General features: G+C 42.2%; 1 protein-coding gene across 1 annotated transcript in view; it reads right to left on the bottom strand.

The window, feature by feature from the left end:
- The window catches only part of LOC115472920 (vitellogenin-1-like), a 124,528-nt gene that overhangs the window by 80,821 nt on the left and 24,650 nt on the right, over window positions 1-19,057 (bottom strand). Inside the window, exons 6-10 of the mRNA XM_030207443.1 lie at window positions 17,126-17,291; window positions 11,414-11,539; window positions 10,917-11,129; window positions 6,248-6,465; window positions 3,104-3,201 (exon numbers count right to left, since the gene is read on the bottom strand). Of these exons, the coding sequence (XP_030063303.1) occupies window positions 3,104-3,201; window positions 6,248-6,465; window positions 10,917-11,129; window positions 11,414-11,539; window positions 17,126-17,291 (821 nt within the window). The remainder of the gene's footprint in view (window positions 1-3,103; window positions 3,202-6,247; window positions 6,466-10,916; window positions 11,130-11,413; window positions 11,540-17,125; window positions 17,292-19,057) is intronic.

Raw genomic sequence — 19,057 nt, forward strand, 5'->3', positions numbered from 1 at the left:
TTCTTAGCATTTAGTGCACATTATTCTGTTAGTGTATGTTAAGCTTTAGTAAAAGGGCCCCTTAACTTGTTAACTGACTTGCCAGGTTTTCCTGTCTTTTTGACATTTCTTCTTTTTCCCCATGTCCATCATCCATCTCCCATCTCTGTTTTCCCATATTTCCTTGACCAGTATTTCCCCTGTGTTCTTATCCCCTCATCCATCATCATTCCTCTGTGCACCTATGCACCCCATGCCCAGCATCTCCCTTCTGTGTTCCTATTCTCCTCCTTGTCTAGTATCTCCCCTCTGTGTCCATATACCCCCCTCTCCAGCATCCAGCATTGTATCTCTATTCCATATCCCCCTTCCCCCCCCTCGTCAGACACTGCTCCTCTGTGCCCATGTGCCATCTCCATACAGCATCTCACATTTGTGTCCCTGTCCTCATGCTCCCACCTAATGCCCATCAGCTCCCTTCTGTATCTGTACACCTCCCTATGTCCCCTTTCTCCCTCCTCCACACCAATGTGTCCCTCTCCTCTCTGACCCCACCCCAATGTCTTTCTCCCATTGTGGGTTCAGCATTTGACTCCATCTTCCTTTATCCCCTTGTCCAGCATCCCTCTCCCTTCCCTCTAACCCCTCCCACTCCCATACGTCCAGCACCTTTCTCACTTTGCTGCAGCCCTCCTTGCAGGTCCACATCTCTCTCCTTTCCGTTCCACCATCCCCTGCATATCCAGTAATCCAGCACATCTCTCCCTTTCTTCCAGCCCCCCCCCTACATGTCCAGCACCTCTCTCCCTTTCATCCAGCCCCCCTACATGTCCAGCACCTCTCTCCCTTTCATCCAGTCCCCCCTACATATCCAGCATCTCTCCCCTTTACATCAACCCTCTGCATATCCAGCACATCTCCCCTTTCCCTCCAATCCCCCCTGCATATCCAGCACCTCTCCCCTTCCCTCCAACCCCCCCTTCATATCCGTGCAGCAGACTTGGATCTCCCCCTATGTTCCCGCCCGTAACCTCCGTTCACAGGACAAATCCCTCCTCTCTGTACCCTTCTCCAACACCGCCAACTCCAGGCTCCGCTCATTCTGCCTCGCCTCACCCTATGCTTGGAACAACCTTCCTGAGCCCCCTCCCTGCCCAACTTCAAATCCTTTGCTTAAAACCCACCTCTTCAATGCTGCATTCGGCACCTAACTCTTACCGTTCACTAAATCCAGACTGCCCCAATTTGACCGCCCCTATCGGACTGTCCGTTCACTTGTCTCTTAGATTGTAAGCTCCTTGAGAGGGACCGTCCCTCTATGTTAAATTGTACAGCGCTGCGTAACCCTAGTAGCGCTTTAGAAATGTTAAGTAGTAGTAGTAGGTTTGATTCCCACTGCAGCTCCTTGTGACTCTGGGCAAGTCACTTAACTCTCCATTGCCCCAGGTACAAATAAGTACCTGTATATAATATGTAAACCGCTTTGAATGTAGTTGCAAAAACCACAGAAAGGCAGTATATCAAGTCCCATTCCCTTTCCCAACCCTCCCTGCATATCCAGCACCTCTCCTCCCCTTCCTGCATTAGCAGCTGAAGCATGTCACCGACTTCCTTGCTGCTCAGGCAGCGTGGAGCTTGGGGTTTGGGCAGCGAACTGCTTCAGTTGGAACTTGGGCATCCCCACCAGCTATTCCACTGTTGCTACAATTTTGTAGAGTGTCTTCAAATATGCTGTGGCTTTCCTTTGAGTGTTCTGCAGTGCCCTGGGGTACTATGGTGCACAGTTTGGGAACCACTGCCCTATACTAAAAGAGACCCTCACAGCTTTAGAGCACCAGAGATTCTCTGAAATCTATCTATCCCTGGAACTACAAGCAATTTCCCTTGCTGCAATCTCAAAGGCCATCTAGGGACATAAGGTACTAATTTATCTTTCAGACAAGCAGGTTTATAAGTGTTGAGCCCTTGAAAATTAAAACCAAAAAGCTTAAATAAACATCTTTCTTGAATTGAGAGCCAATGTAAATATTGCAGTAAAAGTCAAGCACTCTCCCATCTACTACCACCCAAAGTTACCAAGCTGCAGTATCGAAGCATCTTATAACATTTTGATAACATACAGGATATTTCAATAATCCAGAGTTCTTCATACAAGTGATTACAGTACAATACGGATTTCAATTTTGCAAAAGCCCCTTGAGTCCTTCAGAATCCAAAATCACTGCCAAGGTCTTTACAGATTTAAGTCAAGGTATCATTTTCCACAGACTGGTCTTGCCTTTCTTCTCTCTCGTTTACCCTCTTTTATTTCATTAGCTACTTTGCCACCTGAACCTCTGAAAAAATGGCAAGAAAATATCATCTTCCTTATAACACTGTTTCCTTCAGAGTTCTTCCATCTTCCAAAATCTCATGGAAGATCTCGAGTTAATCTTAAGAGTTTTTTCTATGACATCACTTTTTAAATGCGTTAAGGATTTAGGGCCCCTTTTACCAAGCTGCGGCAAAAAGAGGCCTGCGCTGGCATTGCTGCGTGTTTTTGCGTGGGTAAAAGGTAAGTTTTTCTTTTTTTAAAGAAATGGCCATGTGGCAAGTGAAGCACTTACAACGCGGCCATTTCAGGGGGACACAAGATGAAGCTAGAATATGGTAGATTTAAAACAAATAGGAGAAAGTTTTTCTTTACTCAGCGTGTAGTTAGATTCTGGAACTTGTTGCCGGAGAATGTAGTGACAGCAGCTAGCCTTATGGAATTTAAAGGGGGTTTGGACAGATTCCTGAGGGAAAAGTCCATTGAACATTATCAATTTTTTTTTGGGGGGGGTTGCCGGGTTCTTGAAGCCTGGATTGGCTGCTGTCGGAGACAGGATGCTGGGCTTGATGGACCCTTGGTCTTTTCCCAGTATGGCGGTGCCTATGTACTTATGAGCCCTTACCGCCCCCATTGAGGAGGCGGTACGGGCTCCTGCACTAACCCGGTGGTAACTATATGATGGCATGCTGGGGGTGGGAGTAGCCTGGTGGTACTTCCTTTTCAGCGAGCGGTAACCCTGCATTGGTCTTACCAACACTTTATCAAAGGGGCCTATAGGCTGTAATATTGTTCAGAAATTTAAAGCTTTACCTTTGAATACATCAAGCTGGAGAACGTGGCTGTAGCGATAACTAAGTCCATCAAACTTGGGGCTTACAATCTTCATGGCTGACCTACAGGCAGCAGCCCTAATAAAAGAGCATTTTGTTAAATAATGCAAAATATAAATGTAAACAATCTACAAAACACATTAAAATGTATTGGACAGTATACATCAGTAATAAAATGAGAAATTAATTTCTGCCTTCTGTTTCAGTCTAGGCTAATTAAACTCAATGGAAGAAAGCTTACAGAAAGAATGCTTACCTCTGGATTCTATAAATGACATGCAAATTTGCATGCGCACTTGGCACCAATAATTGGGCGCTAACAATCAATTATTGGCATTAATTGGCAACAATTTGGATTTGCGTGCACATCTTGCTAGGTGTTATTCTATAAAGATCCGTGTGCACCTTATTGCATACAACTCAAAAGGGGCATGGGCAGGTCAGGGGTGTTTACTAAAGTTGAATCCCAGGGATCCACGCCAAAATTATGTGCCAGGATTTACACCAGGTTTCAGTTAGTGTAAATCCTTGTGTCCAAAGTTTGGCGCGGTAATCAGCTCTAACTGCTATTCTATAAATGGCATGCAACTCGGAGCACTGTTTATAGAATAGTGCTCCAAGCGGAATTTTTGTTGCCCCCATTTTTGGAGTGTCATTTATTGAATCTAGTCCATAGTGTGGTAGGGCTTTGCACTTACTGCATGGTAAGTGCCCACATTACTATATGGTAAGCAGTAGCATAGCCAGGAGCTTTTTACAAGGGGGGGGGGGGTGCGTCTTCCCTCCACCTTCCTGTTCCATCCCCCCCTTTCCACTGCCCCCTGTACCTTGAAATCCTCCTGGCTTTAGTCTTCATCTATGGCAGCGACACTCATAGGCTACTTGTGGCCTATCCAGGACTTTCTCCCTGAACCATTCCGCCCCCATCTGTTGCAGGCAGTCAATGAGTGCTGCTGCTACTGCCTGGGTGAAGACTAAAGCTGAGAGGATTTTAAAGTGGGGGGCCAGGTCTGACAGGAGGTGTGTACGCCACTGATACACCTGGTTTAAATACGTGACTGATGGTAAGTGCAAAGCCTGTGCAGTAACTGTTGGGAGCATTCCTAGCAGAGGCGGAGCCAGACCTTGTGGTGGGAGGGGACCAGAGCCCGAGGTGGGGGGCACATATTGGTCTGCCACCCTGCCGCCGCCCCTGCCACTCCCCACCACTGCCGCAGCAAATACTTTGGCTGGCAGGGGTCCCCAACCCCTGCCAGCTGAAGTGTTGTCCAGCGCCGGTCTTCGGCGATGCCACGTTGCCTGCTCTGCTGTGTCTTCCCCTTACATCCTACATGCTCCTTTTAGTGAAATTGAGCATGCAGGCTCCTCTCTGACTCTGCTCATGAATTGCCCTGCCACTAACTGCTCAGTGCCGTGGAGGGGAATAATCGAACAGCGCCAGTGAGTGGAGTGGAGGAGTGGCCTAGTGGTTAGGGTGGTGGACTTTGGTCCTGAGGAACTGAGTTCAATTCCCACTTCAGGCACAGGCAGCTCCTTGTGACTCTGGGCAAGTCACTTAACCCTCCATTGCCCCATGCAAACTGCATTGAGCATGCCATGAGTGGGAAAGCACAGGGTACAAAAGTAACAAAAAAAAAAATACATGGCCGGCGATGTATTTTGGCGGTGTCACAAACAGCTGGCCAGACCCGTTTTTTCAAAAAAGATGGCCGGCCAACTTTTGTTTCGATAATACGGTTCCGGCCAGCCAAATGCCTTGGATTTGGCCGGGGTTTGAGATGGGCAGCTTCGTTTTTTAGCGATAATGGAAAGTTATGTCGGCCATCTCAAACCCTGGCCAAATCCAAGGCATTTGGCCGTGGGAGGAGCCAGCATTTTTAGTACACTGGCCCCCCTGACATGGCAGGACACCAACTGGGCTCCCTAGGGGTCACTGCGGTGGACTTCAGAAAAGCTCCCACGTGCATAGCTCCCTTACTTTGGGAGCTGAGCCCCCCAAACCCTCCCAAACCCACTACCCATAAATGTACTGCTATATAACTTTGGTACACCAGTTCACACCTGAAGACTAATCTCTCTGAAATGGCCGGCGATCACTTTCGATTACGAGCTGGATAGTGATCAGAGGTTAAGTGGGTAGAAGACTACCCTGCCCTCTTAAACCTTTTTAAAAATCTACCCCTAAGTTAATTAAATCCACTCTTAAATATTGTTTGTTGTACAAAAATCATAGGAGCATGATTAGCAAAAATTACAAAATAAATACACAGAGTAGAAAAAACTGTTAATTGTTATTTAATTCCAACAGGACAACCACAAATGCTTATCATTCCAACTATCATTCCTAGATCACCTACATCAATAAATTTCATTCCTGTTGTGGGCACAACATCTGCTGAACTCTGGTCTGAAACATTCAATTTACACCCCTAAACAGCTGTGAAACTTCAAACTCATCTGCTGTTATCCACATGCAGCATCAATTCACAGGGTAATTGCTTCTAATTTGCAACTCCTGACCTAAACTGCATCCAATTATGCGTCGTTTCATGATGGCTTACTTAATAAAACCGAAGAAAATAATTCAAGACAGGGATGCACACAGGGCAAAATTCATTTTTGGTTCTTCTGGGCTTTTTGCCCATTTTTTGACATTTTTCTTCAGTTTGTTTTACACATTCATTGTAATAATTTATTTTTGTATTATGTGTTAGAACTTTTTAACATACACTAAGGGGCCCCTTTACTAAGCTGCAGTAGGGCTACCGTGGGCTTGATGAATGGCAATTTGGACCTACTGCTGCTGGGCTACCACAGGAGCACAGCGTTAGTGCTGACTCCCACTGTGCAATATTTTTGGCATCAATTTTTTAGCCTCAGGGGCTTAGCTGGGGGAACCTTACTGCCTCCTTTTTAGGAGGTGGTAAGGGCTCCCAAGCTAACCTGGTAGGTAACTGGGTGATTCATTCATTCAGCCTTCTTTCTTCTCATATTCCCTACCTTTATGTGCTTTGGTAGTACCACTCAACTGCTTCTAAAATGTCATATGGGGAATGTAAAAATATATTTTTGCAGTATATAGTGGGTACTATTGCATTCATTAAATTGTAATTTTAGTCCTTACTCTGCTTGGCGATCTGGAGCCGCACTTCTGCACAAAGCCTTCATTTGTGAACTCGTGAAACTTGCTACTTGCAGGTTGGTTTCTTTAAGTACGTCATTAGCTATGATCATCAATATGGTGGTGCTGGGCTTGGAATCCAGGAGGACTCTAGAAGCTGCCATTCGAACCTCAGGAGAGACTTCATGGTTCACATATAACGCTAAAGCAATGTCTTGCACCTACACCAGAACATGGGAAATGTTCAAATGGTGATCATTAATCCTTCTTTCAAAATGATCTTTAATTAATCACATCAATCCTTCATTTGATCTTATCTTTGCTTGTGTGATTTGTCTTGTGAAGAAAGATTTATGAACTAGAACAATGTTTCCAAGAGCTATGCACTGCATTCCTTTTAAAATAATACCACCTGTTGCAAATTATTATCACTGATGTTTTTCTATTAAAACAGCAAAATATTGAAGAGTCCAGCATATTTTCAAGATATATATCACTTGTATTTATTTAAACGAGGGAGAGACCTCAATACACCCGGACGCTTATTTGAATTTTAGCATTTTCAACTGGGGTTGTGATGTTCATCGTTGGTCTATCCCCCTCCTGATATTTATTTTTTTTAATTTTCCTAAATTTGATTTATTATTTTAATCCTTCACATTTAAAACATAAATTTTCTTTATCTATTGTCACTTATTTTTCTTGATTACTCATCCATATGCCTCTGCATATTAAACTTCTTTGAATATATAGTAAATAGTCGAGCACTTTATCTTTCCCAACGTGGGGCCACGTTTCACCTTGATGGCGTCTTCAGGAGAATATACTTTCAAAACTTTCAAACAAAACTTTTCAAAGTTTAAGTTGCGGTCTTTCTGGGAGGCTAAACCGCTTCAAGCTTCTCCCTGCAACCTCCCGGAAAGATTGCAACTTAAACTTTGAAAAATTTTGTTTGAAAGTTTTGAAAGTATGTTCTCCTGAAGACGCCGTCAAGGTGAAACGTGGTCACACGTTGGGAACTATAAAGAGAATATTAATCTGTTTTTAAAGCACCTACCAAGCACAGACACACAGGTTGTGAGTAAAACAGCAGCAGCAGCACACAACCGAGCACTGGACTCGCCAAAAAGGTAAGTGATGGAGCTTTCCTATATTGGGAATGAATATCTCTAGTCGACTGGGAGCAATGTCCAGTAGTATCCAGCTGGTGAGGAAGGTTAGGCAGATCCAGTGCTATGATGGTATAAAGTTGTCATGCTAGACGCTGTTACCGTGATAAATGGTATATTGTCACAGCAACACACACTGAGCACTGCATATTAAAAAATTAAAAAATTGAAAAATCAGAACATTATTTTATTTTTATTTTCATTAAGAACACTGGTGTTAATTGTATACTAGATTTGAAGTCAACAAACACCAAATAGCAGTATTCAGAACCCTAAAGTATTTCATTGAAACTCAAAATTCAGTGCCAGGAAAAAACGGTGCTAAACACTGTTTTATTAAGGGCACATGTCCTTTACAGAATAATGCTTAGAGCAGATTCTCATGCCCAAATCTGTGTGCCAGACTTACACCAGCTGAAATCTGGTGTAAATCCTGGCATGCAATTGGGTGCAGATTTCCCATTATCTATAGCACTGCGCCCAACTTTTCAGAATGTCCCCGACCTGCCCATGCCCCTCCCATGGCCATGCCCCCTTTTGGGTTAATTGTTATGGGAGTTGGATGCTCAGAATTATAGAATAGTGCACAGCCAAATATGCACGCAAATCCTAATTGGTGCCAATTAACATCAATAATTGGTTAGCATTCAATTATTGATATTAATTGGATTGTTATCCAATTAGGTTGTGTGCACATCTAGGATTGACGACCAAGTTTGGGCACCATATATAGAATCCAGGGGTAATCTCTAATGGGTGCTTAGCACATGTTGAAGCATTTTGTGGAAATTTGCCAGTTTCCGCACTCTAATGAGGTGATATTTTTTGTTTTATTAAAAATAATTTTGGGAGGGGGCAGTGAATGGGCTTGGAAATAATATCCAGCTAGCGCATCCACATTAGCGTACACTAACCGGATAACGCAGACTCAATACAGCAGCACTTAGCACCTCCTAAATAGGAGGCAGTCAGTGCTTCTGCATTAAGGGACTATTTTATCAAGCTGCGCTAGCGGTCCTCGGTGCAGCAATTCCGACAAAGCCCGTTCACTTTCAATGGGCTCTGTCAGCATTACCATGTAGAAACTGTAAGCGTGGCTTGATAAAAGAGGCCCTAATTTTTTTTCAAGTCCCATGCGCTAATAGAAAAATTAAAAGTTAAAAAGCCTTAAATACTGTTGCGTTAAATCTAGGCTTGGAGGGGGGGGGGAGGAACTCTCATGTTAAAATCCCAGATTTTAAAGCATTTACCCCCACCTAGAGATTTGCGTGAAATCCAATTGTATTCTATAACAATATGAATAACTTAATTGACTTAACAAACTAACCAGCGTTGATAACAGCTCCTAACCAGCAGTAATGAGCATAATTGGCAATAGGAATTTACATGCACAACTTGCTAAGCCCATTCTGTAATGCAATATGCCTATCTTCTAAAGTGCACAGGCATAAAGGGATGTGGTTATGGGCAGGGAAATGGGCATTTAATGGGCGTTTTAAAATTTACATGCTTAGTTATAGAATATGGCCCAGTGTGCCTAAATCTCCATGCCGGGATTTACGCCATGTTTTCATTGGTGTAAATGGAGGTGCGTAGTTTTAGGCGCAGAGATATCAACTAAACTTATTCTATATACCGTGCCTAAATCTAGGCGCTTCTTATAGAATATGTTTAGTTGGCACTGATTTCCACATTAATTTCTTAGGTGTCATATATAGAAACTCCCCCTTAAAGTCCCAGATGCCCCATAGAATGCCATGAATTTTTATAACATTATTTATTTATTTTATTTATTTAACACATTTATATCCCACATTATCCCGCTTAGTTGCAGGCTCAATGTGGCTTACACAATACCGTAGCAGAAATCCTGGAGAAATTGTGCCTAGACTGAAGCCACAGATTCAGGATCAAGTGTAAATGGCATGCATACGTATGCATTTTATAAAGAACGTGTGGAAATAGTGACTCTGCCCCTGCTTCGCCCCTGAGCAAGCCGACACGTGGATTGCATGAAAGTGTGCACCTTCTCACCATTACATGTATTTCTTTATTTTATTTTACTTAAAACATTTAAATCCTGCTTATAAAATGTTTATCCACTCCTACCCTAGCTGATATAATATTTAACCATCTCTCTGACCTCATGTGCAAATTTCTTTGTCGCCTTACTTTCCATCTTTGCTTATACCCTTCTCTGTCAATTAAAATGTTCTATTACGTATTGTGTTGACATTGTAAGTAGTATACTATGCCACACTTTGTATTGTTATTTGAATATTTTTACTGCTGTAATTGCCTATAGCTCACGTTTGATTTATTCGTACTGTATACCGCCTTGAGTGAATTCCTTCAAAAAGGCGGTAAATAAGTCCTAATAAATAAATAAATACAATTCTAAATGGGTTATGTGCAACACCTGGGGGTGATTTTATAAAATATAATCCAACAGAGGAGCAATAGGGAAAAAACCTGAACAAAATTATCAAAATATCACTGTAAAAAAGACCTCTGATAGCTACATCTAGCAGTTCAAGCTGTCATCAACAATGTATTCCTCTCTACCACGTATGCATGCACCTTAATGCAGCGACTTTTGTATTCTGTGATCCGGAAATGGCAATCGCCATTACGGCAAATGTAAGCCAAATTGAGCCTGCGAATTGGTGGGAAAATGTGGGATACAAATGCTAATAATAATAATAATAATAATAATAATAGAGCCAATTGCATCAATGATCTTTAAAAACAAAGCTCCCACAATTTATATCCATTGTCTAGTGAAACAGTGGCTGTTGTATTGGGATATGTACCTTTTGCACAAAAGTATTATTCTGAGGATTTTTGTTCTTTAAATTATTGGAGGACTTTTATGACTTGATGTAATTTTTTATACAAGCAGGCAACAACCTGAACTGCTAGATCTAGATATCACTGAGGCGTTTTTTCTCCAAGTGTTTATGTATGGCAAGACAGATTAGGATGGACTGGAGAGGACGTTGATGACAACTCCAGAAAATGAAAGGTGAGGATAGTACCAGGTGGGCTTCTACAGTCTGTATCCTGTTTATGACAAGACAGCTTGGGATAGGCTGGAGTGGGGGGTTTGATGACAGTTCTAGTAGTTTGAAAGTAAGGTCAGTGCTGGGCAGATTTCTAAGGTCTATCTCCCAGAAATGGCAAAGAAAGATCAGGATCAAGTATTTTATACCACATTCATTGTTGGTTTAATCATAAATTAATGAGTGTGACTGCTGGGCAGACTGGATAGACCATTCAGGTCATTACCTGCCATAATCTACTATGTTACTATGTACATTTACAGTATTATTTTTGATATATGAAAAAATATTTTATAAAATTGCCCCCATATTGGGATTAGTAGCAGTATTTAACATATGTGCAATGCACATTTCAAAGGTTGCCTTTTATAATTCAGACATTACTGCTTTGAGAGTTGAATATAGCATAGCATACTAGAAAGAAACTTCATAGATCATTACCCGTCTATGGTCTTTCTTGGCTATTTTACTCAAGGCAAATGTGGCTTCACACTGAACTCTCACTGGAATCTTGGAAGACGAAAATCCTGGCAGATACTTCTGGATGCTCTTGAGACTCTCAGGCTGTCCTGCATTTGCCAGAGCCTTTAGAGCTAGGACCATCTCCTCTTCATTGCCTCTACTGGCTGCCCCAGCAGCAAGATCATGGAGGGGCTGAAGAGCAAGAAGGGTAACATAAGCATTAGAATCAAATTTGCAACTCCATCTCATTAATTAGCTGCTTGAGAAATGCTTAATCATTCACACTGCAACCTGAATTTCATGCAGAACTCTGCTGACTAACTAGCTTGAACTGTGGTAACAAATATTTGAAGAGAAAAGATATAATGCCAACCAAAGCGAACACCAATCTCTCGTGTTAGGAATGAATGCTATATGTGGAGATCTTACAGTCCTTGTTTATCATTTTGAGTAGTTAGGAATCATAAGTGACGTACTTGCAGGGCTGTTTCCGGGCAGGCAGCGATATTAGCACAGTGCCTCTGTACCAAGGAACCATAGCAGAGACGTACCACTTTTCCAGTTAAAGAAGTTGGTTTTAGATGGGTGTTGGTTAATAGTGCCTGAGAAGAAATCATATTATTTCAAGTTGGAAAAGAAGAGACAAGCAACATGAAACTATTGCATTAAAATCTGTAGATGGGAGTGGAAGAGTGACCTAGTGGTTAGCGCACAGGTCTTGACATACCAAGGTACCCAGTTCAAATCCCACTGCTGCTTCTTGTGATCTTGGGCAAGTTACTTAATCCTCCATTACCTCAGGTACAAATTAGATTGTAAGAGACAATAAAATTTAGTGTACCTGAATGTAACTCATCTTCAGCTACTACTGAAAAGGTGTGAGCAAATCTACATAAATATGTTTTAGTTATAAATAATTTCCATTTCTCAGAAATATTAAAAGGGACATTTTACAAACTAGGTGCAACAATGTATACATGCACCATGGCTGCCATAAGTACTCACACCTAAATATTAGGGATGTAAATACCCAATTATCTTAGTCATCTAAAAATCAACGTAGGCACCTACATTTATAGAATAGGTGTACTGCCCCCTTACTGCACAGGCATGACATTACATGCTTTTGGGAGATAGCATGGGAGCAAATCACGTAACATGGTGAAGGGGCAAAGAGAAAAATGAAAACTATAATATCAATGCCAGCACATTCTCTGACCATTCTCTCAATCCCCCAATATCTGTCTTGATCCTCTCCTCCCAAGTCATACCCCAATACCCTCAAAAGCATATTCACTAATCTGATCCCTACAAAAGATCACCTCCAGAGTTGCCGCTCCTCAAAATAACCCCCACCATATACCTAATCCCCCTTGGGACTTACCTGGGGGTTCTTTCTGGTGGTCTAGAGGCGTATTTTCAAAGCACTTAGCCTTACAAAGTTCCATAGGTTATGAAAATGAGCCCCCTAGTGTTTCAAGATGGGAACAGTCCACTGTTCCCTCTAAGCTGAGTGGGAGTCCTCCACCTACAGTCCTGCCAGTGGAGGGTGCTGTTTCACTACCATAAGTACATAAGTACATAAGTACATAAGTAGTGCCATACTGGGAAAGACCAAAGGTCCATCTAGCCCAGCATCCTGTCACCGACAGTGGCCAATCCAGGTCAAGGGCACCTGGCATGCTCCCCAAACGTAAAAACATTCCAGACAAGTTATACCTAAAAATGCGGAATTTTTCCAAGTCCATTTAATAGCGGTCTATGGACTTGTCCTTTAGGAATCTATCTAACCCCTTTTTAAACTCCGTCAAGCTAACCGCCCGTACCACGTTCTCCGGCAACGAATTCCAGAGTCTAATTACACGTTGGGTGAAGAAAAAGTTTCTCCGATTCGTTTTAAATTTACCACACTGTAGCTTCAACTCATGCCCTCTAGTCCTAGTATTTTTGGATAGCGTGAACAGTCGCTTCACATCCACCCGATCCATTCCACTCATTATTTTATACACTTCTATCATATCTCCCCTCAGCCATCTCTTCTCCAAGCTGAAAAGCCCTAGCCTTCTCAGCCTCTCTTCATAGGAAAGTCGTCCCATCCCCACTATCATTTTCGTCGCCCTTCGCTGTACCTTTTCCAATTCTACTATATCTTTTTTGAGATACGGAGACCAGTACTGAACACAATACTCCAGGTGCGGTCGCACCATGGAGCGATACAACGGCATTATAACATCCGCACACCTGGACTCCATACCCTTCCTAATAACACCCAACATTCTATTCGCTTTCCTAGCCGCAGCAGCACACTGAGCAGAAGGTTTCAGCGTATCATCGACGACGACACCCAGATCCCTTTCTTGATCCGTAACTCCTAACGCGGAACCTTGCAAGACGTAGCTATAATTCGGGTTCCTCTTACCCACATGCATCACTTTGCACTTGTCAACATTGAACTTCATCTGCCACTTGCACGCCCATTCTCCCAGTCTCGCAAGGTCCTCCTGTAATCGTTCACATTCCTCCTGCGACTTGACGACCCTGAATAATTTTCAATATTGAGGGATAGAGAAGTTCTGCAGGATTCCAGGGAACCTGCCTGTCCCTAGTGATTGAATATACAATATTGAAGCACCACCCCCTACTGGCAGCAAAGCAGTTGGAGGACTCTCGCTCGGCTTACAGGAAACAGTGGAGCAGTCCCTCTTTGCTCCAATCGCAGAGATGGCCAGGGTTCAAAATGGCAGCAATGAACCTTAGTGGTAGTCTTGCAGTACTATTAGAGGTCATCCTTCAATATAAGAAAAGTGAACTGAATATAGCTGCTCTCTTAGTTGTGTGAATGCCCACATTGGGTCCTCATTCTGCCCTGACACTGTCTGGATAGTTCCAAGGCAGTTTGTAAAGATTTTCAGTGGTACTAAAAAAAAATCAGGTTGGCCCAGCTATTAGGCATGACTAAGTGGTTGCCTAGGACAGCAGCTTCTGGGGAAAAGTGCAGGACAGAGCAGCTGCAGTCGAAGGAAAACAATACATCCTGACTGCCACACAAATTGAAAGCACCATCAATGCATATTTTCATCTATAGGAAGGGTGGATAGTTTTCAAATTGCCCATCTACCTGTGTATATAAGCTTTGAAAACTGGCCTCATTATTTTTGTTTATGTGTTTAATATACACAACAATGTTTAATATTTAAAACATGATGTCTTGGGTAAGATGGCAGATTAGAAGCCTGAAAGTTAATTGAAGGGGGCATAAAGCCGAACGAAACCCTTGTACTGACCCTACTGAAAATCCAGACAGGGCCTCTTAAGGCATTTATCAAGATGGTGGCTGCCATTGTCCAGATAAATACCTTTGAATATTGGGGCCTTAATTTTTAATATTAGGGAAAATGTGCTGCCATTTTTTGTAGATAGCTTGAAGACCCAACTGTTTGTCTGGCTCTAGTATTCACTGGGCTAGATGTTCAGCTGGTAGTGTTCAGTGGTTTGCTGACCGCAGTCAGCTTTATGTCCAGATATTTAATGCTGGACCATGTCTGGGCTCCAGCGTTGAATATCTAGGCATATGTGGCCGGCTACAACTTAGGGCCCCTTTTACAAAGCGGTGGTAAGCCCAATTCCAAAAGCTGTAGTGTGTGGTGACGGTGAGGGGTGGGGGAGGGGAGGGAGTGATTCTGGGCCCCTTAGAGCCTCTGGGCTCTCAGGCACTGCCCACTTGCCCGAATGGTCAGTCCGCCCCTCAATCTGTGAATGTATTGTGGAAACCAATGTGACCCCTGATGAAAGTTTTTCTGAAACTTGGCCAGGTTGGATCCTGTTTCCATTAAAGTTGACATTTCGATAAACTCTTACTGTGTTTGTCCTTCCTTGGATTGCTGCTGCTGCTGTTTGGGTGTCTGTGTTCTGTTTGTTTCTGCCACTCTTGACATACCCATGCCCTTCCCACATCCACACCTGTAGAAGTTGTGCACAATAGAATTTGTGCGCACATCTCATAGAATAGCGACTAAGGGTAGTTACATGTATAACTGCTAATTGGCACCAATTAAAGCCAATTAATACAGATTAAAGCCAATAATTAGTTGTTAAAGCTAATTATCCTTGATACATGCATTTGTGATATCTTGATTATTCTAATGTGGTCTATGCAGGTCTTTCCGCTTACCAACTGCGCCAACTTCAGACATTGCAAAACGTGGCTGCCTATTTCATTTGTAAGGCTGGAAGATTCAATTCTGTCTCTTCTCCTTTCTTCTCTTCATTGGCTTCCAATTAAATTCTGTTCCTGGTTCAAAATTCTCTGTCTTACGCACAAAATGCTTCATTCTGGTTCATCTGCTTACTTGTCTTCCCTTGTCATTCCATATACACCTTCATATGCCCTTTGCTCTCTCAACTCTCTCTGCCTGGTCTTACCTTCACCAAAACAATCTCAATATGAAACAACTCGCCATTCTGTTTTCTTTTTTATTTTGGCTCCGAAGCTCTGGAATGACTTGCTTCCTGTCTTGCAGTCTGAATTTTCTTTCTCACATTTAAAAAATGCTGCTTAAAACTCTGTTTTTCAATCTTGGCTTTTGGTTTTTCCACTCCTGCAATGTAGTGGTGGCAAAGGCTGACCTAACCAGTAACAGAGTTCTCTATGTTTTATATTGCTTTTACATTGTGTTCTTGTCAGATTGAGCCTTTCCTATCATTTGGAGTTTCTTTCTAATTCCTTTTATCTTTTGATTTTGTAAATCACTGAAATCTTCTGCTAGAAGTGGTGGTATATTAAGCACTACAGTAAACATAAACATTAAATTAACTTGTGAATGCAGCTGACCTTATTCGATAAATTGTGTGTGCAAATTTGAATGCTAAGCCTAAAGCTGAGCTGAGCAGGAGTCCTCCACCTACAGTCCTGCCAGTGGGAAGTGCTGTTTCACTATTACATTTTCAATAGTGAGAGACAGGAAGCTCTGCAGTATTCCAGGGAACCTGCCTGTCCTCAGCAACTGAAAACACAATATTGAAATACTACCCCCTACTGGTAGCAATGCAGTTGGAGGACTCCCGCTCAGCTTAGAGGGAACAGTGGTTGGTACATATACCACTACAGTTTTAAAAAGAGGATATAAATTCTAAAAACAATCTTAGCAGCAAGGGGAGGGCTACTGTCTCAATAGAACAGCAGCCTACATGTGTTGCTCCTCGTACCCCTAATCCTTATGGTACAGATACCTATTCAGAAGAGTCTATTCTAGCCATCTTCTCAAAGCTGTCACCAATCCCAAGTAATGCACAGTCAGCTCTCTTCAAACCAGTGGAACCACAGCAGATTTATAGAGCTTTTTAGAAGATAAGATTGTATAAGGCTGATTGTTGTCACTGCCAGGTCTACTACTCTGTAAATTATATACCAATAAAATAATACACTCTGTCAGAGGTATGCTGTAGGCCATGGTATATAAAAACTAAGTGCTATTGCCATTGTTAGGATCCCATTAATACATCAACCCTTGCATCAGCTTAAAAGTATAATAGCAGGGCAGGGATGGCCCAAGTTCAAGTGTTAGCTTGGGACTTTTAATTCTTTGATATGTCACCAAATTGATGTTCTTGTGGTCACTGGGGCGGGAATTGATTTTCTTTTGCTTTAGTAATCCACAGCGGCCAACAAGTCACGCACTAGCAAAATCAAAGGAGACAGATTTGGGCTACTTGTCTGAAGGGTAAATGTGTAATTGCAGGCAGGGTCATTCGATGAGAAGCGAATGAGCACAATAACAGCATATTAAAATCAGTAATTTCTAATTAAAAGGCCCTCTTTTCCCATGCTGCCCATAGAGTTCTCAATGTCAAAAAATAAAAACAAGTATGTACCAAAATCATAAATCTTCTTAACATGAATGTTTAAGACACACTTGGCAGTTTTATCTCTTCTGATCATGTCTCAGCCATCAAGCACACATTAATGATTGATTTCTACAGTGACCCCTGAGAGAAATTATACCACTTTGGATATTAAGCTACAGAATCTACTTGTTAATTGTATTGTTTTTCAAATAGTTTTTTAATCTGTTGCAGGTTCATTTTATTTTTGTGTTGCTTAAAATGTGCCTGGGGAATATTGTTGGCTTTTAATGTGTTTCATAGCTGACTGAACTGGTGAAGAAAGATTAGAAACTGTGAAAATATACCGTAGCTTCTGCTAGTGCGTTCCGATCTGCTTTAATTAAATGTAGGCCCATGAGCAGTGCCTGGGCTGCTTCTAATTCAGTGAGCTCTTTCATTTCAATTTTCTCTCTGATGAATTTTATAGCCATAGGATTAGCAATGGCCGGAATTGCATCCAAAATTGACGGTCTGCAGGAAGGAAAGCAAAACAAGAGAAAGGAAATTGTTTCCATTTCATATTTAAAAAAAAAAATTTGGCAAATTACTTTCAAATCATCAACTTTATACTCTGTAATGCTGATTTACAAATACTAGCATAATCTATGCGTCTTTTGCTTCCAAGCTTCAAAGTCTCAAAGAAAAACTGGCTTCTTTGAAGTTTGTATTCGCCTCTATTGCACCAAAAAAATAACTATTCAAAGATATCCTTATAGGTGAGCTTTTGAGATCATGTTGCTCCCTACTTCAGATATCGCTCCATATAAGGAAGAGATCAGTAGGATTTTGAACGCTCACACACAGTCCTCACTAGACAGTTCATACATTACACAATAAGAGGTATCATTTGCAACTTAAGGAGCTTATTTACTGCACCAAAGGGCTAAGGGAGGGAGGCCATGAACCTGAGCAGTTGTCCCAGCCATCTCAAGGATAGGATATAGCCGATGACCTTGGGTTGCCTGTCCAGGAAATGCTGGTAGCTGGCCAAGCCAGGTCAATGTGTGACTAAAGGAGTAGTGGAAATTACCCACTATCATTCTGAGGGGACTTTAAGGGAGGCGTGGAAGGGGAGGTACATGACCACAGTGACTATTTCATTGACAGCAGTTCCTATCACTCAACCATTTGACAACTGATACTTCAGAAAAATAATGTTAAAAATGAAATAATTCTGCTGTGCATCAATGAGCTGTATAGAATGACACGGGAACAAGCAATCACTCTAGGCTAAATTACGGAACTTTTATTGAACAAAGCAATAGTTTCTTCAATTGATTTTACTGCTGATTTATTTGGCTTAACATATGATGCAAACATTTACATAAAACGCATCTTTTCTTCACTAATTTGTGTAATTGAGTTGATGGGGGTAGAATACTGGCTATGGAGGAAAGTGGTGAAGGATGAGGGGAGGGGTTAATAATATGAAAAAAAGAAAAGGGTCATGGAGGCTTGACATCTACATGGATTATGAACTTCTAGAACTAGGTTCATGAAGATTGGCTCGCGTTTCTGGTACTGACCTACCCGCTGTATGAGGAGTGAATTTTTAGAGTATGAGTAGTGGCTGTTTCAGAAAGTATTGTACTCTCGAACAAGGGCTTTTTCCAGACCAGTGATGATTTAGTTTACTGAACAACTGCAGAAAAATCTACCAATTCCCTATGAAAGGCAAATTGCAACAAGTAGAAGAAAAGCTATCATATAACATTCAGGGGCCCTCCTAATGAGGGGTGTTCAGCACTTAACATGCAGTTAATGTGCAGAAACAGGCTACCATGTAACCGTGTAAGGGGTTTTGAGGTAGTTTGCCTGTTAGCATGCATTAAACCACACATTACTGAATTTTTCAGAATTTTTCTTTCAGGGGAGTGACATGGGTGAAGAGTGCATTTGCCAGATAGTATGTTACAGATTTAACATAGGACTACTTATCATCTGCTAAATAGGAGGTACTATGTGCTTCCGTGTTAACTTGGAGCTGGTACCACACATCAATCTGAATGTTAATGAACAACCTGCAATAAAAAATAGTGGGTATCACTGTTCCCGCTAAGCTGAGTGGGATTCCTCCACCTACAATCCTGCCAGTGGGGACTGTTGTTTCACTATCACCAGGGGCGTATCCAGACCTCGCAGTGGGAGGGGGCCAGAGCCCAAGGTGGGGGCACATTTTAGTCTGCCAACCCACCGCCTCACACCTCCCCCGAAGCCCTGCCGCTCCCCACCCACTT

The sequence above is a fragment of the Microcaecilia unicolor genome, chromosome 6 (genome assembly GCF_901765095.1).
Source record: "Microcaecilia unicolor chromosome 6, aMicUni1.1, whole genome shotgun sequence".
In the NCBI taxonomy this organism is placed as follows: Eukaryota; Metazoa; Chordata; class Amphibia; order Gymnophiona; family Siphonopidae; genus Microcaecilia; species Microcaecilia unicolor.